The following is a 24033-nucleotide window of genomic DNA, read 5'->3' as shown; positions in this document are numbered from 1 at the left end:
CCTCCCCCTGGACACAGCGTGCGTCGGATAGAACAGACAGCCCACTTCATGTCATGCAAATGCTGGAAGCCCCCACCAGCCAATACCGGGGCTTGGGGTTGCTGCCTCCACCAATCACAACAGGGTAAATCCTGGGACTTTCTTTTCAACACAGGAAGGCTCACACAGGAAAAGTGCCTTATGTGGAGGGGAAAGTGAAAGGGAGATATATTTACAATCTCTCTTTGGACACTGATGTTCCTGTCAGTAAAATGGTTCAATAACATTTGTATGTTCTCCAATAGCCTATAAGATTTAATTTCAAAAGATTTAGTCCTACATTATTCAAGCTTATATGTTAATTTCAGTTGGGTTCTACTGGTTAACATCCACAAATGTGAGTATTAATTCTCTTACCGCCTAGTTTCACCTTGATGCAAAGAGTATTATCTCATTAGTAACACACCTCAATATCTAAACCAATGATCCAGTAGGCACTGCTTTATCTACAATGGTTAATAATTAACATGCTAACAATGTTCAGTGTCAAGGAAGAGGGAGAGAGAAGAGAGGGAGAGAGGGAGAGAGAGAGAACCTTCAACAGTCCAGTACAGATTTGCATCTTCAAGGCCTTCTCCAGGATCACTTCTTTCAACAAAATGTTGGATACTATTGTTCCGATTTACTGAAAGACTTTAGACCAAAACCCCTATTAATATACCAAGTGGTCTAACTAAATTGTGGATATTAATAAATTAATAGATGCATTTGTAGATAGATGCATCTATGGCTAATCTTGTGTGCTTCCATATGTTCTCTTCTACTGAACATCACTAATAACCAAGTACACCTAGAATTGAAACAAAATAAATTGACAGATTTCGACGCGTGCTGCTTCTCCCAAGCACAAGAGGGCGATGTGAATCTTGCACATGATCAGACTCCAGAAGAAGTGTAGTTTTTAAATGTCTTAGCTCTCAAGGTCCCCCATGTGTTTCTGTTTTGTAGGCAGGCTATGACACATCTCAGCGCATATTTACATTTTAACAAAAAAGACGGACGACAGAGGGGGAGGGCTTATGGTGAGACAGACCTCCCTTATTTCAGGGCAACCCCACATATCTTCAAGTAAAGACAGGTAAGGTTCTGTTTCAAGTTCGAACATATGGAATAGTTTCACTGGTTTGAAATTCGCAGAAAAAAAGTTTGACTGCAGGTAGTAAGGTAAAGGTATCTGAAGCCATATAGCTTTTCAGATACTTCCCGGTCTACCCAACTGACTGTAATTTAATGAATGTAAGGCAGCACCCACGTGGTTTGACCGTGGAGACTGCAGATTCTTTTGTTCAAAATCAATCAAAAAACGAGGAAGACGGACAGACACGAGAGAAGCATCAGAATCAGGAAACCAGTCGGTCGCTTACCATCCTCCAACTTTATTTACGGCATCATAAAGTTAGCTTTGTAGTTAACTCATTAGCCAGTGTCTTTTAAACGGAGAGGGAAACTTTTTCATCAGCATATTGCGTTCAAGGTTTGTATGGCTTTGTTTTTTTTTTTTTTAATGGTAATGCTAACCGAGTTAGCATTTACTGCAGCTACGCTTGCTAGTTGTCGTTAGCTCGCAAAAATAATGTTACCTTACAATAGCCATCTTTCTGCAATATGCAGTATTTTTGACAGGGGAGTAATTAGCCTACTCGTGTCAGCATACTAGAAACGATTAACGCTTTCACCGCGCCGATTTATTAAGTCATTGCACTATTAATGGGAAGGTTTTCATTGAGCTTATCACGGCTTCATGGAATGGCTAGGTTGCTAGCTACTAATCTTATAGTTGGTTTGGTCAGATACCGACGGCTAATCTTGACGCCAGCTGCGTACAAAATATAGGCAGCTAGCTAACAAAGAACTAAACGGACCCTCTATGCTGCGAGCCAATCGTCACGCTATTCAAACTGTATGCGATAGCTGCTCCTTTGTTTAGCTGCAGTTATGTACCCAGCATTTTTAATCGTTGACGCTATTGGAAATATAGTGTCAAGATACTATTATTACAAGCGTTTATGGTATATTTTTGGACGACATACCTAATCTTAGAAGGAGATTAACTGCAGTCCATTTTTAAGGAAGTGGTGTTCTGCTGCGTTACATAACGTCAATTGAATTCACTAATTTTTAGATGAATGGTAGTTTGTCGAATGAGCTACACATTTGTCCCGGAATGTATAAACTTTTCTTCTTTTCCAAAGAAGCTCTGGTTGGTTCATGCGGTGTCTGAACCAATGAGAGATTTTGCCACTACAACCAGGCTGTGGTGCCAATTTAATGAACTTCCAGTGCAGCAATTCTGCGGATTACACGATGTGTCTATAGTGTATTTGTCGACACGATAGCGTGTAGTTTATTTTAATGTGTTGATCGAGCTGTATCATTGTTCCCACTTATAAATTGTAGTTTCCAATAAGCATCCCAGTTCTTGAGATTAACATGCCTTTCACTAAGATGAACCATTGTACTTGTGGTGGCTACATTGCTTACACTGGAAGCCAGCTTTGATTCATAGCCCATAAGGAAAATTTTACTGTGAGGTTGAATATGAAAAATGCATAAGGCACCATAGCTACATAATTAATAAGCTGTATTCTCATCAGAAGTGACGACATCACATAGTCACAGACAAGACTAGAGGGGACTTTTTGCTTTGTAGTGACTGGTCATGCAATCACTATCACTAGTGCTTACATTTTAAGATATGATTCACGTTTCCACGATTATAAGCCATAGTCATGGGTGTCTCACACGTCTCGTATTGGGTCATGCATAGTTTAAATGCCTTATCAGTTTGCTTAAAACTCCCCGGTCCTGTGTCACAGAAAATCCAAGCCACAATGCCCCGCAAGAAGGTGACTGATGTCTCAGGGAACGGAGGAACAAAAAGGAAGAGATCAGGAGGCCGTAAGAAAGACAGGGAGTTCAGCAGCGACGACGAGTTTGATGACTTTGAGCAAGAGAACACTAAGAAGCCAGGCAGGACCGTCCCAAAGACAGGCCTGCAACCCATCACTGTGGCCGATGACGTGAAAGAAAAGATTGTGAGTTGTTCGTCTGTGTGTGTATTTTGGCTCGCCTCGACCATTTTAAGCAGCATTAATATTGCATGAGGAGACCCTGCACAGGCCTCACTTCATGGAATCTGTTCACAATTGTTCCTCAGAAACTCGAACTTCCCAAAGGCAAAGGTCAACTGGTCATATTCGGAGCCACCAACTGGGACCTGATTGGGAGAAAGGAGGTGCCAAAACAGCAAGGTGTGTATGGCCATCGGGCCATATGCCCTTATGTAGCATATAGTCTTGCACACACCGCATACGTCATGTCTACTAGCGATTTTCCATAATGTTGCTCGCTCTGAAATGGGACAGACGTTCTAGCTGTGTTATTATGATGCACATGTTCATAACTGATGTAGAAGTTCAGAGATGCTGTCTAGCTGTAGCTCCATTGTTTGTCTAAGACTGAGAGCATCCTCCCTGGGTTGTCTTGTATGAGCTGCAGGGCTCGCAAGCTGTGGTCTGTCTGGATCAATGCTGGATTGATCTTTTAGAGGCCTTTTGTGTGTGGCTGGTGCATTATAGGAACACTTACTCATACACATCCAAGATGGCAGTGCAGATGAGCTGCATGACCTTATTATTGCGTCAGTTTTGTTGTCCTGCTTGCCGTTTTAAAGGTTATGTGAGCAAAGTGTAATTCTTAGAAAAGTAAAGCAGTCAAACATCACCCACATTGTAAAAATATTCTGCAAAAAAAGGATTTGTAACAGATTTGCCCATAAATGATGTACGTTATGCTGTGGATAAGACTGCATGTGCTTCCCTCATGCCATTTCATTTAATGGCATTTCTGCCCAATATAAACTTGATCACACTGGATACCATAATCAGCACAGTGAAGCACTGTACATGTAACTTTTAATGGACTGAAGTATTTTTTATTTATTTTTGTTGTCCATGGCAGCTGCTTACAGGAACTTGGGCCAGAACCTGTGGGGGCCTCATCGCTATGGATGCCTGAATGATGTGCAGGTCAGCACTGTCGTGTCGGGGCCCTGTGCTGCTCACAGCCTCCTCATCACCGTAGATGGAAAACTGTTTAGCTGGGGTGAGTCTACATCAAAGCTGCCTATGCCTCAGGGTTTTTTTAAACAATGGTGCAATGATCACATTTAGGCATGTTGGTTAGCAAATTCTGTTAAGCTTTGCATAGTCCCAGGACGCATATGAAATGAGTTGAAAAGGATATATATATATATTTTTTTTTTTTGTTGCTTTCTGATGTAGTTATGATGTTTTAAGAATAAAAATATTTTCCAATGGCATTGCATGGAAAGGATGAGGAGATGGAGCATATACCTGCAGAGCACCAAGGAATGCACCTTAAAGAGCACCTGTCACTTAGCCTTATGTCTCTTCTATGGTCTCAGGTCGTAATGAGAAGGGCCAACTGGGACATGGGGACACCAAACGCTTGGATGCCCCCAAACTGGTGGAGGTGCTCGCCAAGGAAGTGATCGTGTCCGCTGCCTGTGGACGTAACCACACTCTGGCTCTTACAGGTGGGCACAAAGCCTGATGCATATGAACATTCTGTCTGTCTCTTTCTCTCTATCTGTCAGTGTTGTGCTAACACTCTTTTTCCTTTCCAGAAACCGGTACTTGCTACTCGTTTGGAGAGAACAAACTTGGACAGCTCGGTCAGGGCAGTCAGACAGATGCAGTTCTAAGCCCTGCCACAGTAAGCGCTCTTCCCCTCCTATGCATGCACCAAAATATAAGACCTTTAATATGCATAATTGAAATATACTAGTATTGGCCTATCAGATTTAACTTCCAATAACAAATTCTTGTTGGATTGCTGTAGTACTGTAATTGCAGATTTGTATGATCTGCTTATATGGCAGCCATTGGTTTTACAGTTATGTCACTAAAAGTCAGCCTGTTATTGTGTTTGGACTGTGTTAGATATATTTCTAGAGGCATAGTTTTTTACAAGTGTACGTACGTTCTTGTCTTTCAGGTGCTGTACAATGGACAGCCCCTGGTCAAGGTGGCATGTGGGGCAGAGTTCAGCATGGTGGTGGACTGCAAGGGCAACATCTACTCCTTCGGAATGCCAGAGTATGGCCAGTTAGGTATGTGTCAACAGTAAGTCCCAGATGATCCCGACACTGGCAATAGCAGCCTCAGATAAGACATGCCACAGTACAAACGGACTGTCTACATTTACCCTTTCTCACTTTGCAACAGGCCATAATTCAGATGGGAAGTTCATTGCTCGGGCTCAGCGCATTGAGTTTGACTGTGAGCTCATCCCTCGACGGGTTGCCATCTTCATTGAGAAGACAAAGGACGGGCAGGTGCTACCTGTGCCCAACGTGGTTGCACGGGATATAGCCTGTGGTGCCAATCACACGGTGAGTTAACTACAGAGCGGCAAGGAATAGTTTGGCAAACACTACAGTGGTATCTCCACGAAGATATTACTCAAGGTCTTTGGAAATGAAAAACAAACTGTACAGATGGCCTTGAGTAAAATAGAATTAAACAGCAATCACATTTTTTTTAAATATAGAAGCTCCTTCTTGGGGAGGATAAATATGGTGCAAGACAGTCCATGTGTGGAAATGAACAAGTGTGGTCCTGTGTATTGAGTGGTCCTGTTCATCCCAGCCCAGTGATTCAGTTGTGCTGGCGTCAGGATGACGTGTCTGTTTTGTTTTGTCTGTGTTTCCTGTGCACAGTTGGTGATGGACTCCCAGAAGCGCGTGTTCTCGTGGGGCTTTGGAGGCTATGGGCGTTTGGGACACGCAGAGCAAAAGGACGAGATGGTGCCACGTTTAGTCAAGCTCTTTGACTTCCCAGGCCGTGGGGCCTCTCAGATATACTGTGGATATCAGTGTTCCTTTGCTGTTAGTGAGCTGGGTAAGTGGGGTGCCATGTTTGTTTATTTGTTTTATTAGTTTGTTTTTGTTTGTTTCTGTGTCTTCTCAATTATAATTATTCAATGAACTTGTTTGCTGATCAATTTAGTAATTTGGTAATGCCTTAACAGTATTGTATTAATTATCATGATTACAGTATTAATAATCGTCATGTTAGAATTGTAGCATTAATATCAGATCTGCCTTCTTCCAGGGGGGCTCTTTTTCTGGGGCATCACCAACACCTCTCGGGAGTCCACCATGTACCCTAAAGCTGTGCAGGACCTGAGTGGATGGAAGGTCCGCAAACTCGCTTGCGGGTTAGTGCTCAGCCACTTTGCCCCCTACACATCTCTAGTAGATGTAGCTGTGGTTTGGTTTTGTGTAGTAGATGTGCTTTGTCTCCATGCTGCTCTTACCTCTTTGAAAAGTAAACTCTTGCCCTTTTGTTGTCCTCAGCAAGAGCAGCATAATCATCGCTGCTGATGAAAGCGTCATCAGCTGGGGTCCCTCTCCCACCTTTGGGGAACTGGTAAGTTGACAAGAGCCAACACTTGTGTTTGAGGGCATTAAGGAAGATCAAATGAAAAGACAAAAACATGTAAGTTGTACATGATCTGGTAACTAACTTCTGTAAATCTTTTCCAGGGGTATGGAGACAACAAGCCCAAGTCTTCCACCACAGCCCAGGAGGTTAAAAGCTTGGATGGGATCTATGCAGAACAGGTAAATTACCCTGTGTGTGTGTGTGTGTGTGTGTGTGTGTATTTAAAAAAATAAATTATCATATTTTTGCAGATGTTGAAGTGCTATGTTGTTCCTGCAGGTAGTGATGGGCTATGCACACACCTTAGTTATTGCCCGTCATGAGTCAGAGGAGGAACAAGAGAAGCTGAAGAAGCTACCAGAGTACAACCCCCGCACACTCTGAACGAGGCAGACTCTCTCAACCTCACTCTTTCTGGGGTTCTTCTCTCCCAGAAGGAACTGAATCTGGCCAGACAGGGCCAACACCCCGAGATAATTTGTATAGTTAATAATTGGGTCGGGTCAGTGTAGGGGAGGGTTATTTGTTCAGGCATCAGTTACAAATACATTGGCAAGAGAAAATCAGATTTAAACTTCAATTTGAATCAAATCTGGAGAAAGTAATGCTGCAATAAGTGGTTATGGTATAAGCTGAGCATCATGTATTGGGGGTATTGTTTCCTACCAGCATTCATGTGTGTGCAAAGCCACTGACTACTGCTGGGAAGGGAAAATCCAGCCTCTGTTCCCTCCTAGCACTTACTACTCAGTGGAATTCCCCCCTTTTTACTCCCTCTTCTTCTACATTCCCAATGGAAGTCCCAACACAGCATCCTAGTTTTGTCGTCTTACGTTTTTTGGGTTTTTAACAGTCGGTGTAGTCTTTGAAATGTTTTACGAAATGATCGGTGTCTCCCTTTTCCAAACACGCGGTGCTACATTATAAAGACACAGACTGTCACCAGGCGCAAAGGTCGTCACTGGGATCACTCAGACCAACACTCCGTATCTGTGCCTTTATGTGATGTATTTAAGGGTATGGCTGTTTTTGTTGTCACACACACACGTTTTATTAGCGTTGAAAATCATTTCCCTTGGCAATGATGGGTTGTTGGCTATTCATTTTTTTCCCCTGTGCTTCAAAATATTGTCCCTGTGTCTTATCAGTCAAGTTTGTGCAATCTGGGTGAAGGCTTGATTTTTGCCACCTTTTTAGCTCCACATTCTACCTTTGTCCGAGCTAGGTTTGGAGGCTCATACCTCAAGTTCCTTTGAACCTGTTATTTAAGTACTTGGTTTGAGGTTACAGGTTGAGATGGCCAATGAACGGATGAAGAAATCCAGGGATAAAGTACAGTTTTACTGTTGTTAGCTTCCATTAAATTGTTATTTGTTATCAGCTGTGTCCTTGGGGTTAATACAGTATGTGCATTCTTTTTTCAATTTGTAAAACATCTTGTTTTTCATGAAAATGTTAAATAAAGATTAATGTAAATTGGTTAAAAAAAATTGCTGTCATTTCTTACCCCTTATACAGATCCATAGTTTTCCCTCACAGTAATATTTTCACTTATTTTTGGTATCTATTGTGTGGATGACATACTATGCAATTCTGTTCCAGGCTGGAACACTACAAAAATGTAAGAAAACCTTTCGCAGCACAATATTGCTGACCACATCGCCAAGACACTAGTTGCCATTCTCACGAACCTAGCAGTTTCAGTAAGGCTCTGGGGGATGTTTTGCAGGGTTTTGCATGCCTTCTAGGTAGACATCGCTGTAGTAGATCAAAACTTGCATAGTTGTGGTTTAAAAATCCCAGGACCTCTGGCTGAGAATAGCTTGGCCCCATAGGCTCATACATGCACCCAGATGATTCTGGTTTATATTGGGTATGCTTAATATTCTTATGAACCTAGTTGACTAAATGTTTACTCTTCTGTGGTTGCAGGTGTCAAATCAGTAAATTCCCTCTGCTACACTGAGAGTAACAATGTACTGCACCACAAATTCCAAGGCCAGACCACTATATCAATCTAGTTTTGAAAGCCTGAACAGCATTACGACTTAAAAAGTAGGCTGCTATGTTTCTATTGATATACTTTCACCAGAATAGCTGAGCAGTTTAAAATAGCAATATATACACAAAGTAGGGGTGTGTCAAATACTCTAAATAAGTCGCTTTTTAATTTCAATCACCCACACCACACACACAAACATAGGATTGTAGATTTGACGATTCTAGTTGAACAACCTCTCGGGCAAGTCCCAAAGAAAGAGCCATAGTGAAACAAAAGTGAAATATCATCATAAGAGTACAATGATTTATTGAATGTACAAAAAGAGAGGAAAGCTTCGTACATCTAATCCTCATCTTCCTCCTCCTCCTCATCCTGGTTGATCTGGAAGTAGCGTAATTCATAGCTTTCCTTGGTGTTCGCAACTACACGGAGCCAGTCCCTGAGGTTGTTCTTCTTCAAGTACTTCTTCGTTAGATATTTTAGGTATCTGGAGTAAAATAAGAGCAATTTAGATATGTGATCAGAGTCTGGGCAAAACAAAGAAAGCATGAAGAATACATGACGAGCACAAGTAACAGCCATGTTTCTAACATTATTTAGTTCATAAGAATTCAGGTCAAACTGCAGCATGTCAAATCAAATTGATGCCACATCATGAACCACATCATCCAAACACTGCACTGATGAAATAGACTGCATATCCGTCCCAACACTGATTAAATCGACTGCATATGTTATATGTGCATAGACTGCATCTGATATAAGTGTGTGTGTGTGTGTGTAAGTGTTTGTTGTTATAAGTGGCTTTTGACAAACGTGTCTGCCAAATAACAAACATCAAGCTGCAAACAGCTGCCAGGCAGATAAATGTTGGTCAAGTGTTATTGAAACAGGCTGGCAATGCATTTTCTGATTCAACATGCTACATGCCATGAACATCATGTCAAATGGCATATGAATCGTCAGATCTGCAATCTAACGCGCTGTGTTGTTGCGATGGCACTTGATCACAAATATTTGACAAAATTACCTACATTTCAATATAAATCTATGAACAAATTGGTGTTCAATACCTCTCATAACCCCCAATCTCAGAGGCATTTTATCGTGTCAGCTGTAAGCTTAATTTCAGCAACATACTAACCTGATAGACATTTACTAATATACTACACACAAAGCAATCCCTTTCTGCCACTTCATTACTTTCTGATCCCTGTAGGTCGTACAAAACTTTGCATGAATGTGAACACATCAAAGAAGTCACAGCCTAGGGAGTTGGCTATCAATTAAGATGCCTTCATTTCCCATGTGACAAGACTGGTCACTGAACTCAGCGCTTCATTCAGCTACAGTTATCCCTGGAGTAATCCGATGAGAACCCTAGACGAGATCAAACTCGGCACAGGCCCCCAGCATGCCAGTAAGATCTGAACACTGGCAACACTGAGCACAGAGAGGAGCAGACAGGTCCGTTTTCAATTCTCTGGTCAGCATCAGTTTGATTAGCAACTGCAACACACTATGTCCTTCAGAAACGAGTCACCAAACATTTTTAAAGACTCTTTGGCATCAGCAGACAAGTATATCTTAGGGTGTTCTCACATATAGTCCCTTTTACAAGAACCAAACTCAGTCCACTAAAAAGGGACCAGAAAGTGGACCAAAACAAAAGGGATTCAGTTTATTTTGTATTTAAATTATGCGGAATCTATGCTCGCGTTGAGAAGTTCATCTGTTGCTGCACCGACAGACGGCACCGGCCAATCAAGCCAATCGACGGATGGCACCAACCAATCAAATTACGGTTATACTTCAAGTCATTTGCATAGCTACCGTCGGGAACACCCACTGGCATGCGTTGACGGAATGCAACTGTGTGTAGAAGCCGTTAGTTTCCTTCCTGTTCACACTATACCTTCTCTGGGGGTCTCAGACCTTATAGGCTACTGCTTTGGATTATGGACTTTGAGGTTGCTCATTTCCATGTTTTTTCCTGAAATATATATGATAATATTTTCTGAATAAATTCTGATCTGAAGTTACTGCAAATATCCTCTTGAACTGTCAGTCAACATGCCAGCCATCCAATCACACTGTCTAACTCAGTAGTGGGCCGCCCCACTTAGTAACTGATGCTATGCCCAACTTAAGCTCACGTCTAAAATGACAAGTGAACAGCAGCCCGTTATCTGCGCTGCTCAGTATGTAGGCTACTCGTATGTGTTCGACAGAACCTAGCAGATCATGAAAAATGGTGAGCAATGTAATCTTAAATTCCCTAATTCTTCATTAGTTAGGCTTGAGGGGCAGCCGTGGCCTACTGGTTAGTGCTTCGGACTTGTAACCGGAGGGTTGCCGGTTTGAACCCCGACCAGTAGGACCGGTTGAAGTGCCCTTGAGCAAGGCACCTAACCACTCACTGCTCCCCGAGCGCCGCTGTAGCAGGCAGCTCACTGTGTCGGGATTAGTGTGTGCTTCACCTCACTGTGTGTTCACTGTTTGCTGAGTGTGTTTCATTAATTCACAGATTGGGATAAATGAACCAAATTTCCGTCACGGGATCAAAAGAGTATACTTATACTTACCAATAGCTTGAATAAAAAGAAATTCAGCTCAACATTAACGTTAGAACACACTAAATTTGTAGCCAAATTACAAATGTCTGTAGGCCTATCATGAGCCTAATGATTAGGGGTGTCACGATTCTCCAAATCCTCGATTCGATGTAATTTTCGATTTTAAAGTCACGATTCGATTCGATTTTCGATCTTTTTTAAATATTACTATTAATGCATTCCTTATATGTTATTTACTCTTTTTGGCCTTTTCTTTTTCGGGGGGCTTTTATTTTGAAACCGCTTTGAAACCGTTCCAACCGCAAGGTTGCAATGTAAATATAACTAACTTTAGGCTAAAACAGAGACGTGAACATAGTAAAATGAAACAACACAGAATGTTAATTTGATTGTTTCAGCACACTCCGAAGAGACCCAAGGTTAGTGTTCATGGAATATGTACTTATAAATGTGCATTTTAAGCCTTAAAGTGACTTTGGACTGTATTTTTTTTGAGTTGAGTAGGCTAAGTTAGTTTTAATTGACGTGAATGAACGAATACTTCCACACCGGTGATTTCAAAGTAGCAAGAGGGGCTTTGATTTCGGTAGGTTGATGTGTAGGCCTATATATTAACTGGCTGCAGCCTAAAATTAGAGGAGTGTTGACGCTGCAGTTCAGCACGTGCATGTGTGTTTGTGCGTCTTGGCATACATGCTGGACGTGACATTGGGGGTGTGGCTGCATCGTCGATTCTACTTTTAAATTCGAAGTTCGAGATTGAGATGTAATTTCGGTCGATTTCGAAATAAAATCGAAATCGTGACACCCTTACTAATGATAATAGTTATTTTTAAATAATAAACAACATACCTTCTCTTTTGGCAATGGAAAGTCAAGTAGGACAAAATAGGCTATTCTACAATGCAAAATGTGAGAGAGAACACAGGGCGATTTGTGTTCATAATGCACAAATAATGCGAACCGTGCCGCGGACTTCAAAGCGAACCGTGCCGAGACTACCTCTCGAGTTTGGTTCGCGTTAGAGGGGTCTGAGTCTGGTTGACGTGTTCACATATGCACAAAAATTGTCAATCATCAATCTAAGTTTGTTTAGAAGCCTGAAATGGACCAAGTGTAAAAACACCCTTAAAGGGAACCAAGAACTATCAACACACTATAGTCACCAAACTTTTAAAGACACTTTGGGCATCAGTAGACAAGTATATTTGACCTAAAGGGTACCACAAACTCAACTTCCTGTGACACTCGCCTAGGGTCAGATACCACAAATCAGTTCTCACATCAGATTACACTACCCATGACCTGCATATCCAGCCAAGTATTCATGATTAGAATATCCAAAAGAACAATAGAATGATTTGACAGAACTGCAAACAATGTCAACCACTCCATCAAATGATGCTATGGACCAACAAGCTTCACCACAATACAGCATGCAGTACTCCACTGAACCTCTGCATGTCCAAACAATTTGCAAGAGGGGGGTTCACTGGAAGATATAAAAAGTAATTTCACCCTGTACTTCACAAAACAGTGACATTTTGTTTAATAGCCTAATTACTGAACTGACAATCTAACAGTAACAGTAGGAGCAAAAACTGTACAGTGCTGTTGGTCGCGCACGTCAATTTGTATATTAGTCACACTCCTCGTGTCACTTGCCTACTGTCTTGAGGTGAGGGGCGTACACATTACATTGTTTTACATTACATTAGGCTGACGCTTTTTAACCAAAAGCGACTCTCAACAAGAGAAACAATCAAGATAGCGTAAGATAAGGACAAGTCAGTGCAGCAGTGAGTGCTACTTCCATACAATCAAGTGTCAGTTCTAGTCAGGTGGTAAGTGCTAAAATTAGCAAGTCTAGTTGTAGGTAGTTTTTTGAAGGTAAAGAGGGACGATCCTGCTAGTAGTGCGTTCCACCAACGGTACACCATCAACAACAGCAGACTTTTTGCTCTTACTGCCTCTCCAATCTAGGCATATTCCCTCTGTTCATATCAACACAGCAACACATTTCACGGGCACGGACATCCACGTGGACTTGATTTGTGCAACTCTCCTGGCTGATGCAGATGTGTGAGATGCTGCAACTTTTAAAATTCTCTCTCACACACACACACACAGTTTTAGCATGAATGCAAAAGAATGCCACCACTGTACCTCTTGGAGAAGGGCACTTCTGAAGAGACCGTAATCTTGCTCTTGCTCCTCTCAATGCTCACCACGCCACCTCCCAGGTTCCCAGCTTTCCCGTTCACCTTAATGCGCTCCTGCAGGAACTGCTCCTGTAGTACGAACAGAAGTGAGACAACAGGTTTGGACATGGCTCAACGCAACATCAGTCAACAGCCATTGCATATGGAAAATGCATTTTAAAAATGCTTTAAAAAAGTATTGTTCACATCTACGTGAACTCCAGGAAAGGACAGTGGTGATCTTTTTTGTTTGACGTTTAGATTTACCACAATCAAAACGTGTATTTCTCACGTACAAAGTTTGCAGCATCCATGATGCCATCTTCGACAGGGTGGGTGCAGTCCAGGGTGAACTTCAGGACCTGCTTCTTCTTCTTGCCCCCTTTGGCGGCTGGCTTTTTAAGTTTCTACGTTCATAAACAAAACATCACATGGTAAGAAATGTGAGCGCAGACATTAGCTACTAGACACTTACTTGATTTGACCAACGTTACGTTAGCTGCGTTACCTACAGACTGACCAAGTACTATTTTCTAAGTGGTATTGTGGTTTTGGGTGAAAGTACAAATTTCGTCAAAATGTAAAACTACAACTCCGAAGTAACTGTTGCTAAATGTGACTGGCTATAATTAGACCGTAAGATTAGTGACCAAATGGATAGTGAATTCTCTAACAGCATGCTGTTACCTGCTAGAAGCAGGCTAGAAGCTACCTAGCTAGCAAGTTAGCTACATGAGTTCGCTACGAGGCCTTGGGATATACGCGATTACATTTGAAAACTGGGGTAGGTGATTGTGATTTAAACTCTTGATTGCGTGAACCGAGTTTAAAGACAGTCACCGGTTATTTAACAGCCTGTGAAAGTTTGTTAGCTTCAACAATATCGAAGATTTGAACCACATGATTTGTACGCACCACCGGAGCCATGGCGAAGAGTTTTGCAGAAAGGAAGAATTACCTGTGCGCATGCGTCAAATAATAGTCTGCCAAATCAAACACCGTTAACATCGATTGGTTAATTGTATCACAACTTGGAAATAATGTAAGACTAAGATAATATAAGTAGACTCTTCAGTGATGTATCCAACCGCCATTGATTGATTCAAATTAATTTAGGCTACTGTTTAATTCTTTAGGTAATTTAGAGACCTTTACTGGATGTGTAGGAGTGACAAAAGGTTTTTCTCCCACTCTATACAACTTTGCAACCACTTGTTTCGACAACAGCTTCAGGCTTCATGAGATATATGATAGGTCAGGGGTCATCACCATTGCTCGAATAAAGAATGCAAGCATCTATGAAAAGCACTGGGGGATTGGAGGTCCAGATATTTTAGTCACTTGTTGACAGATAGAAGGGATCTGGTTTCTCTATTGTCATCAGGAGCCATTCACTGTCCCATAACCACAACACACACCCACTTACTTTGCTGTACCGTGGCCAGTCCCTGTCACCCGTGACGTACCCAGTGCTCCTCAAAGTCCCCCACAGTTTTTGAGTGTCATTCATATCAGTAGGCAGACCCGGCAGGGAGAAAACCAAAGGGATAATGTAAGAACTTGACTTTTGTTTGGAGTTATGTGGTGGTTTTGCATGCTGTTGGATTTTGGATTATGATATCTTATTTATTATGTGTTATTTTCTGTGTTGCTTCTGAGTCAGGGAGTTGACTCTACATCTGATTGCATGAATTGTTATTGGTCTACTCGGTCAGATCTACTAGATCAGAATTTACATTTTTACAGAATATGGTGTTCCAAAGCATGTTAATTAGGGATCACAGCAAAACATTTCATCATACGTTGTCGATAAGTAGTCTAATGGCATACTCTTGGAAAACTCTTGAAAAGTCTTCAGTCATACACATACACACAGAGGAGCTGAAGAATCTCTGTATTTCCAGATGTCTGGTGGGATCTTCTCCCCTTTGGATAACCTCTATGACCTAGACAGTGCCAACTGCCACCCCTTGGTGTGCCACTTGTGCCATGAGCAGTATGAGCACCCATGTCTGCTGGATTGTTATCATACCTTCTGTGCTAGCTGCCTGCGAGGCAGGGCTGTGGACAGTCGGCTAACATGCCCCCTGTGTGGGTAAGCATCTGAGAATGCATTGCAGAGGCCAGTTATGTAATGCCTATACTAAAACACTGACACTGAAGAGATTAAATTATATTTAACCTAAACAACCCAGTAAAGCAAAAGTAGCTCTGTTGTTTATATTCAATTTAGACCAATGGTCACGCTTCAGAGCTATTGCAGGTCACAGAGAATTGTTTGTTGTATTCTAATTGGGACTCTATTCATAGACCGATGTGTACCCAAAGGGCACTGTTTGTCTCTGGCACACCCAGAAGTGCCAGAGAATGGGAATGGCAGGTGTTGTGGGGATTACCTGAGAGACAGTCAGCTGTGCTGTAAATCCTGCTCTTGCGTTAGCCTGAATATATTGTATACTAAACTAAAGCCATGGTGGCAACAAATCAACATTCAAGACACCCTGACACATGGCTCTAGAAGTTTTGATCTCTTGAGGTTATTGTTTATAATAGGTTATATTGTATAGCTTAGGAAATTGCTGGTACCTGCTGCTTGTCTTGTGTTTGTAGGAGAAGGTAAGTCTTGGGAGTTTTGAACAAAGTAGCTTTACACAAAGCAGAATTAAATGGGTTGGCGTGATGACGGGGTGTGAAATATGCCTAATCACTAACTTGCTTTGTCGCCTGTGTTTGCAGTGCATTTACTGTTTTTTTAAGGGAGTGTCTTTTTGTACAAAAGTTGCCTTTAGCTCTGTTTGGCATCTGAAACACTAAAAGCCATATACAGTACAGCACATTCATACCTTGATGGAGTAGATTGCATTTATAATCATCCAATGCATTCGTCTCTAATGGACAGCCATTATGTGGTCATACAATCTGTGTGATCACTGTCTGTAACTGTATACCCCATCATCTAACTGCCTTAAGTGAGGCGTTCGTATCTGTCTAGCTTTGAAATGTGGTGATTCCAAACATTAAACAAATGTATTTTTCTGACATTATTTTCTACACTACAAAAGAATTCTACATCACAGAAGTGTAAACATGTCCAAGCTGACGCAAGAAAGCATAGTTAGTGTGTACACAATCATACCATTTGTGATAGCTCTGTTTTACGATTAGGTTTTTTTTTATCACATAGTGAAAGTGTTGGGGTCTGCTACAAGCCAGAACACCATGGAACTATTTTTGCTTTGGTCACCTTGGCCTCAGTTCTCCCCTATCTAGGAATTCAAGGCATAACTATTTGTGGCATTGTTGCTATGAGAGCTGGACAAGACAATGGGAATGACAATGTGAACCTTTGAAGTCTGAGTGGGCTAAATTAACACATCAGTTACAGTAGGACTGGGGGTATTGGCACAGATGCCAACATTTGGTGGCAGGAAATAATTCTAGTCTATATTAATTCGATTTAATATTGATTTGATCTGAGAAGTGACATTTGAAATACTATCACGGAGATTTCAGCTCTAAAGGGATCTCTAGCTTAATGGAATTTTTGCACTCCCCTACACATCAACTCTAACATGCATTGCACTCCCCTACACAACAACATTAACATGCATGAACATACATTTTAGAAACCATGACACCCATAATTTGAACAATACTGTTCCATATTGTTAAAGGTTGATGTTCCCTGCTTGACTTTGTTCTAACAGACATGTGTGTGTGTGTGTGTGTGTGTCTGTGTGTGTGTGTGTGTCTGTGTGTGTGTGTGTGTGTGTGTGGTGTGTGTGTGTGCTGTAGACATCAGACAGTAGTTAAAGGCATATGTGCGCTCCCTCCTGAGGACCGTCTCCTAAAGTTCCTTGTGGACAACTCTACTGACAGTGAAGAGACCGTGCAGTGTGCCAACTGTGACTTGGAGTGCAAGAAGCAGGTACTCTATCAGACATCATCAGATCATTATCTCTTTTAGTCTCTCCTAACATTCTAACCTTGCTTCTGAATGTAAGGAATTCACCTTTTGTGTGTAATGTCTTGTGCATAACAACAGGATGTGGATGCAATGTATTATTGCAACACTTGTAGCCAGCCCCTGTGTGGAGACTGCAAAGAAAGCACCCACAAGGCCAAGATGTTCTCCCGACACGAGATTGTCTCCTTGGCCAAGCGCACCAAAGAGGCCCATAAAAAATGTGGTATGCATACTCACAAACACTACAGAGTACCCAGGTATCAGCTGACCCAATGACAGACTGGGCCCTAATTTCTATTGATTGGTTTTACTTGGTGAAGCACAGAATGGTTCCTGAGTCTGTTACATTGCTGTATCATTTTATTCCTGTTGTGCCATAACTACCTCCACATTTTCTTTTTTGTATTAGAGGTCAGTGTGTTATGGTTTGTTGAGTGTGTGCACTGCCTCTTCCTAGGCCTCCATGAGGAGCTCTATATCATGTTCTCCACTGAGAAGAAGTCCATGCTGTGTATCAACTGTTTCAGAGACATGCAAGTGTAAGTAAAAACACTGATAGACTGCTCAGATATATCGCCACAATTTAATCTGAAAGATGGAGGTATTGATCTTCAAACACTGCTCTGGTGTGTGTGTTTTGTGTGTGTGTGTGTGTTTGTTTGTCTCTCTAGGGAGAGCAGAGCACACTGCATTGATATTGAGACAGCATATATGCAAGGCTGTGAAAAATTGGACCACGCCGTCCTAGTGAGTGGTGAAACTTTCAGACATAGGATGATTTTATTAACATGACCACATTCAAAATAAATACAAGATGCTCTGTATTATGTAGCTTTACAATGTGCCAAATTAATGTACAAATTATGACAAAATTTTAATTTAATGTGATGTATGCCTTATAGCCTAAAACACAGTGATTATATGTAGTGTTAATCATCTTTTCTCTTCTAAAGGTACATGTTATGATATATTATATATATGTTTTATATGATGTATTTTTATTACATACTTTAACCCGTTTAATCCCAACGGTCACTATAGTGACCGTACAAAAAAATCTGGCTCTTGTGCCTTTAAAACTGTTGCTGGATGAATTATCAATACATTTCTCCCAAGAATAGAAACCTGAAAGGGTCTCAGTTAAATATGTGCAGTGGCAAATGTGTAGTGTAATTTCTCACATGGCCAGAGCTGCTTATGTTTTGGTTGCACCCTGACCAGAAAATGTCCACCCAAAAGCTCCCAAACTAAAGCTTAGAAAAGTATGTTTATGTAAACATAGGACAAAGATTTTTGGCACACATCATCTTTAAGGTGTCTAGTATGGAGGGATGCAATTGAAATATATGAACTTTGTTCAGCGTTCTCATAGCATGAGTGAACATGATGACGGTCACAATTGTGACCGTTGGGAAACAACATAGTCCGATTTTAGGGATTTTCGCACATTTCATTGTACAATCATCTAATTTCCACTAAATTCCATTCAAAGATGATATGGGGACATTGTCCCAGGTCTGTTCTTTACTTTTAAATTTGTATCACATGGCATTTCTCAACATGGCCTCTAAAATTCTCTATTATATTCTAAGTGTGCCAATTATTACATAGAAAATCCATTATACCACACTATTATACATAATTATTGTAATAGCTGATTTTCTATGCTGTTCTTTATTTTAATTTCACTTTCAGTCACTTCCTGCACATATCAGATCTAACTGACTGCCCAGATTTTACAATCACACCTCAAAAACAGTAAATCATCATACTTATTGACTATTATATTACATAATGTCACATATAAACAAGGTGGTGGGGGGTATAATCAACTTGCCAGTCAGCCTGTTGAAGGCATATTGGCTGAATTTATGCAGAGGCTTGCAGTAGATATAAACAACCTTACCAGAAAAAATGATTCCCCACCCCTTTTCCCAACAATACCCCTCCACTTATGTAGGGCCTCTGCCATAGGGACCAGTCAGACGAACCATAAGCAAAGCTTCATGTGATCAAAAATAAAGATCAAGTGTCTCAAGAATCTGCTCTCACACTATTGTATGTCAAAATTACAGAATGCTTCCTATTATGCATTTAGAACCTTACTTAATTCAGTGGTAAAATGAATCAAATTTAGCAATATAGTGGACATCACACCCCTCTGACACTAGATTAGGTCAATAACTGAGGTCAGAGCAGGCTCCTATGCTCCTCAGGTTTATATGTGATGGTATCATGGACAGATGTCCTGTGTTCCCCAGGTCAAGCATTGTGTGTTTCCAGGGTCCTCCAGCTTTATAAAGCACATAATAGGTACCCAAATGAGCATAGGTCCCAGGATACACACTGGGAATATAGGGACTTATGAAGATGGCAATTTACTTAGTTGCATGCTGTGATAAAAATATGTTTAACAGCACTCACCAAACAAACCTCTCCACTTGTGTGTTTGATGCCAGACAGGCTCATATGGTAATGCTGTTGTATATGCATTTAGAACCTTACTTAATCCAGTGGTAAAATTAATCAAATTTAGCAATATAGTGGACATCACACCCCTCTGACACTAGATTAGGCTAATAACTGAGGTCAGAGCAGGCTCATATGCTCCTCAGGTTTATATGTGATGGGATCATGGATTTTTTACAGTGTAATTGAGGCAGCTAGCGGATGGTGAGTTGATGTTTGTTGTAAGTGACAACAAATGTTTTAGCCTAAAAAACGTATGACATTGCTTAGAGCACCTATATAAGTATTAAACCTCTGACTATAGGGATGTGACCCTTTCACATGCACTCTCTTATGCGTTATGAAACCTTGCACTCTACAGGCAGTGAAAGAACTACAGACATCAGCCAAGGAAGCCATTTTTCTGCTAAAGGCCATGATTGGAGAGGTCAGGACAAATGTGGACGAGGAGGAGAATGCCATCTGTACTCTATTCAACAACATGCAGGTGATGACTTTGAATGACCATTGCTAGTGGGTTAGTAGCACCATGTCATTTTACTGTGCTGAGCTCTCAAATAATGAAATACTACAAATGTCTCTTCAGCAACATGCAGGTGAAATGTGCTTAAATTACCTTTACCAATACTCTCTAGTGGGTTAGCAGCACCTTATCGTTTTTCTGTGCTGAGCTCTCAGATAATGAGATACCACAAATGTGTCATGTAGTTTTCAAAAAGGACCTGAAACTTACTTGATTTAATTTTAATTACAAGGAGAAACTGGCTGAAAGAAAGAGGATTCTCCTCAAGGCTGCCAAGAGGTGGGAATAATCTCTTTTATTTGTGTGTCCATCACTGGGAAAACAACATAGCACATAAACTCAACAGGAGGTTCAGCATAAAAGGGAATAAACATGTCTAGCTGCTGGATTATAATATATGCATTGCAAATCAGCCTAATATGGCTTTCTTGCATAAACTGTTCGTCAAAACGAGGTAGGATATTTGTGTGAGTTCAGACTTTTACAATATGGTCTCCTGCCTTATGCTTATATATTAATGTAGCAGGAGGCCATGATTATGCACAGTACATCAATACAAAAAGCATTATGGGCCATTCAATGTCTGCAAACGGATATATCATGTTACTGTTTTAAAGATGCTCCGGTGAGATCATCTTGTAACATGCTCTCAATGCCCAGTGTGTGTTACTGGAATACCGATCAACTTGAAATAAATAATCAGCTGCAGAGTAGGAGATGCTGTGCATTAAGCTACAAGTATTTATGGACTCCTGAGGACCCTTAATTTAATCAACTATGATGTTAAAGCAATTTGATGTTTCATAACGAAAAGGGCCTCTGGCTTTTAGCCATGGTGCAGAATAAGCTATTTTGTATTCTAGCAGAAGGAGCGGATATTTTTTATAACACAGATGTTTCTTTGGTTAAGACAGCAGGTCTCCTTTAGTACTGAATGTCATTCTCGTTTTATAATCGCGTATGTTTCTATGGTTAAGACAGCAGGTCTCCTTGAATGTCATTCTCGTTTTATAATGCGTATGTTTCTTTGGTTAAGACAGAAGGTCTCCTTTAGTACTGAATGTCATTCTTGTTTTACAGTCAGCATGAGGAGAAGGACCGCGCTTTCAAAGAGCAGCTGTCCCATTTAGCAGCTCTGCTCCCGACCCTCCAGGTATGAACTCAACCCTCTGTATGGAGTATTTACATGACCATTCACCAATATGGTGTTACATGCTCACAATCACAACATTACTAGTCACTCATTGTAATTACAGATTACTTGACTTCCTGTTTTCTGACTGATGTGAATGTTGAAGCTCACATTGATTCTAGGAAAATAAATATATAAACCAAAGTATATTAACACATTTTACAAAGACAGGTCATCTACTTCTATGTGTTTTTGTTTTTTTGTGCAGGTTCATCTTGTGACATGCTCCGCTTTTCTTAGTTCAGCCAATAAATTTGAGTTCCTTGACATGGGTTATGTAAGTGTGCAGGGAACTTGAAATTCATGAAATATTGATGCCAACATTCCTCTTGTTCTTCTCCTATTGATGGCTCATAGTACAGATTTGAGAACTGCTGCAGCTCCTAATTAAATAACTCTTTCTTCATCAGCAACTGATGGAGAGGCTGAAGAAGATTGTGAAGTTGCCTCACAGACTAAGGCCAGCTCAGAGCAGTAAAGTAAGACATTTCTCATTTGTGCACATAAATAATATATTCTTCCTCTATCTCCCTGTAACGCCCAGAATAACCCATACCTGAATGACTCATCTGAAATGTCACAATAGAATACGTCAAGTGTAATATTAAGGTATTGAGGGGGGGGGGGGGGGGGGGCAAACACCATAATGCGGATATCACGACTCTTAAATGTCTCTGTGTAATGACTTAATGTTCTGGAAATGCATTATTTAAAAGAAATGACTCATGCTTCGGGCAGATAAACACAGAGTACCGGTCAGAGTTTGCCCGCTGCCTGGAGCCACTGTTGCTGATTGGACAGCGCCGCTCCTTCTCTGGCAGCGTCTCGGGGTTATGCCTCGGCGGCTCCAGTGGACTGTGAGTCCCTTCCTCATGTTCTGGACCATTTAATTTGTATAATGCTTTTCAAAACACTCAAGGACATAACAAAAAGAACACTGCTTAAACTGATGCTCTAAAAATGTACCTGTTAGAAATCCAAACCAATCTTGTTTTGGTTCTTGGTAATGTTGACGGTAATGTTGTTGACCCCCTCTCTCAGCTTGCAGTCCTCCCTCTCCGCACCCACCCACTGTCCGGTGGCTAGTGACATGTCCCTTAGCTCGTCGGTGGTTCGGAAGCCGACTGCCCACCGCTACATCAGCACCAAGGTCCTGCTGGCCGAAGGAGGGGAGACACCCTTCACTGACCACTGCCGCAACTACGAGAGCAGCTACAAGGTAACCGAGTGCATGGGCCTCCCTGATTTGATTTCCATCCTACTGATCTGATGAGTTTGGGAGAATTAGTCAGTCTGTTTTCAGATTGTACAAATGTTTTGATGTGTTCAGACTCTCCAGACCGAAATCCAGATGCTGAAAGACCAGGTGCAGGAGGTCCACAGAGATCTCACCAAGCACCACTCTCTCATTAAAGCCGACACCATGAACGAGATTCTGGAGAAATCGGTGCACGTCGACCGGGAGATCTCCACAGAATACTCTTCCGTAGAAAAGACGAGATCCTTGTTTGAAGAGGTGAGGAGGATGCAGAGCTCTGAATGAACCAGCCTCACATAGACTAATATGATAGCCACAGCAGTTCATGGTATATACATACATAGTATACAGTGGTAAAGCTCTCACCATATGTAAATCAATTTTCTAGGTCTGGGAGGAGACCTTTCAGAGGGTAGCAAATGAACAGGAAATATATGAAGGTAAAACGACAAAAAAAAAGTAATTTCAATTCAATTGTAGGTCAAAATGAGAGATTTATCTGTATGTTTCTGTGGCTGCAGCACAGCTCCATGACCTGCTCCAGCTGAGGCAGGAGAACTCCTACCTGACCACCATCGCCAGGCAGATAGGGCCCTACATCCATTCCATTGCCAAGGTCAAGGAACGTCTTGAGCCCAGGTACTAGACAGTCTAATTGCACTGGTAGTTTTAAAGTCCATTTTGCATTTTTCCTATTAGCGGATTCTTATTATCCCACGTATCTAATGGTGCTGCAGTAAAGTTTTTACATAACATACAATTCAAGGCTCTTGTTGTTACATAACCTCCATAACCAAGTGTTTAATTCAAAGGCCTTTTTACATTAAAACCCTGTCGATGTCCATACCTAAAGGTATTCATAGTTGCTTTTGAAGTTGATGAGCCTGATTTTTTTCTTTAACAGGCTAAAGGACCCCATGGTGTTTAAGGATGATCGCACAGAGGCCATGGTGAAAATCTATGATGATAGCAGCGCTGCTGACTCACGGCAAGTTCTTGCAGTCATAACCACACTGCTGTGCAGATCATCTTTTCTAAATGACAAATACTATTGCTGCCTTTATAACTGATTTATTTCTTGGATTTCCAGCAGTGACTCATCCTCCAGTACTGAGGATGAAGGCCATGAGAAAGTGCTGGATGACCATTTGCTATCAGATGAGACCACACCCAAGACCAAGGACTACTACAGAACAGGCAGGCAGAAGAGTCTGACAGAACTGCCGTGTCGCAAGGAGATACCTATTTAGCACCAATACAATTAACAAATCGAGGGACGTCCTAAATCGTATCCACAAGCATGCACTGGATTTATGAACAGTGTAAGAAAATCACA

The 24033-nt window shown here is 41.3% G+C and overlaps 3 protein-coding genes across 6 annotated transcripts; 2 read left to right on the top strand and 1 right to left on the bottom strand.

The window, feature by feature from the left end:
- The first annotated feature begins 272 nt into the window (after nucleotides 1-272).
- Nucleotides 273-7999, top strand: rcc2 (regulator of chromosome condensation 2). Of its 2 annotated transcripts, XM_076275960.1 has the most exons (14): nucleotides 273-376; nucleotides 988-1117; nucleotides 2856-3074; nucleotides 3197-3290; nucleotides 4000-4143; nucleotides 4466-4597; nucleotides 4688-4776; nucleotides 5059-5173; nucleotides 5289-5455; nucleotides 5783-5963; nucleotides 6177-6282; nucleotides 6422-6494; nucleotides 6611-6688; nucleotides 6789-7999. In XM_076275960.1, exons 3-14 carry the CDS (start codon nucleotides 2871-2873, stop codon nucleotides 6891-6893), a joined length of 1488 nt encoding a protein of 495 aa, XP_076132075.1. In that variant the 5' UTR covers nucleotides 273-376; nucleotides 988-1117; nucleotides 2856-2870; the 3' UTR covers nucleotides 6894-7999. The 2 variants fall into 2 exon arrangements, with proteins under 2 accessions (XP_076132075.1, XP_076132074.1); XM_076275959.1 differs by lacking the exons at nucleotides 273-376; nucleotides 988-1117 and adding an exon at nucleotides 1146-1513.
- A 788-nt stretch (nucleotides 8000-8787) lies between these two features.
- Nucleotides 8788-14240, bottom strand: LOC143114735 (large ribosomal subunit protein eL22). The gene is made up of 4 exons (XM_076276472.1): nucleotides 14204-14240; nucleotides 13585-13695; nucleotides 13254-13378; nucleotides 8788-8998 (listed from the first exon to the last, which is right to left on the bottom strand). Exons 1-4 carry the CDS (start codon nucleotides 14213-14215, stop codon nucleotides 8854-8856), a joined length of 393 nt encoding a protein of 130 aa, XP_076132587.1. The 5' UTR covers nucleotides 14216-14240; the 3' UTR covers nucleotides 8788-8853.
- Nucleotides 14241-14826: 586 nt separating this feature from the next.
- Nucleotides 14827-24033, top strand: rnf207b (ring finger protein 207b). 3 transcript variants are annotated; one of them, XM_076276371.1, is made up of 18 exons: nucleotides 14827-14840; nucleotides 15193-15383; nucleotides 17084-17216; nucleotides 17334-17478; nucleotides 17713-17794; nucleotides 17927-18002; nucleotides 20086-20211; nucleotides 20480-20526; nucleotides 21328-21400; nucleotides 21648-21716; nucleotides 21850-21918; nucleotides 22178-22296; nucleotides 22481-22658; nucleotides 22770-22955; nucleotides 23086-23137; nucleotides 23219-23336; nucleotides 23602-23685; nucleotides 23788-24033. In XM_076276371.1, the coding sequence occupies exons 2-18, from the start codon at nucleotides 15193-15195 to the stop codon at nucleotides 23945-23947; spliced, it is 1908 nt and encodes a 635-aa protein (XP_076132486.1). In that variant the 5' UTR covers nucleotides 14827-14840; the 3' UTR covers nucleotides 23948-24033. The 3 variants fall into 3 exon arrangements, 2 of the variants coding, with proteins under 2 accessions (XP_076132486.1, XP_076132487.1); XR_012984973.1 differs by lacking the exon at nucleotides 23788-24033 and having other exon boundaries at nucleotides 23224-23336; nucleotides 23602-23636; XM_076276372.1 differs by lacking the exon at nucleotides 20480-20526 and having other exon boundaries at nucleotides 21332-21400.

Source organism: Alosa pseudoharengus, unplaced genomic scaffold (assembly GCF_046254945.1).
Source record: "Alosa pseudoharengus isolate Yale_2024_CS ecotype anadromous, Long Island Sound unplaced genomic scaffold, YU_APseudo_1.1 YU_APseudo_1.1_scf_9, whole genome shotgun sequence".
Taxonomy (NCBI): Eukaryota; Metazoa; Chordata; class Actinopteri; order Clupeiformes; family Clupeidae; genus Alosa; species Alosa pseudoharengus.
The sequence above is the reverse complement of the archived record's forward strand: the minus strand, read 5'-3'. Positions and strand labels throughout refer to the sequence as shown.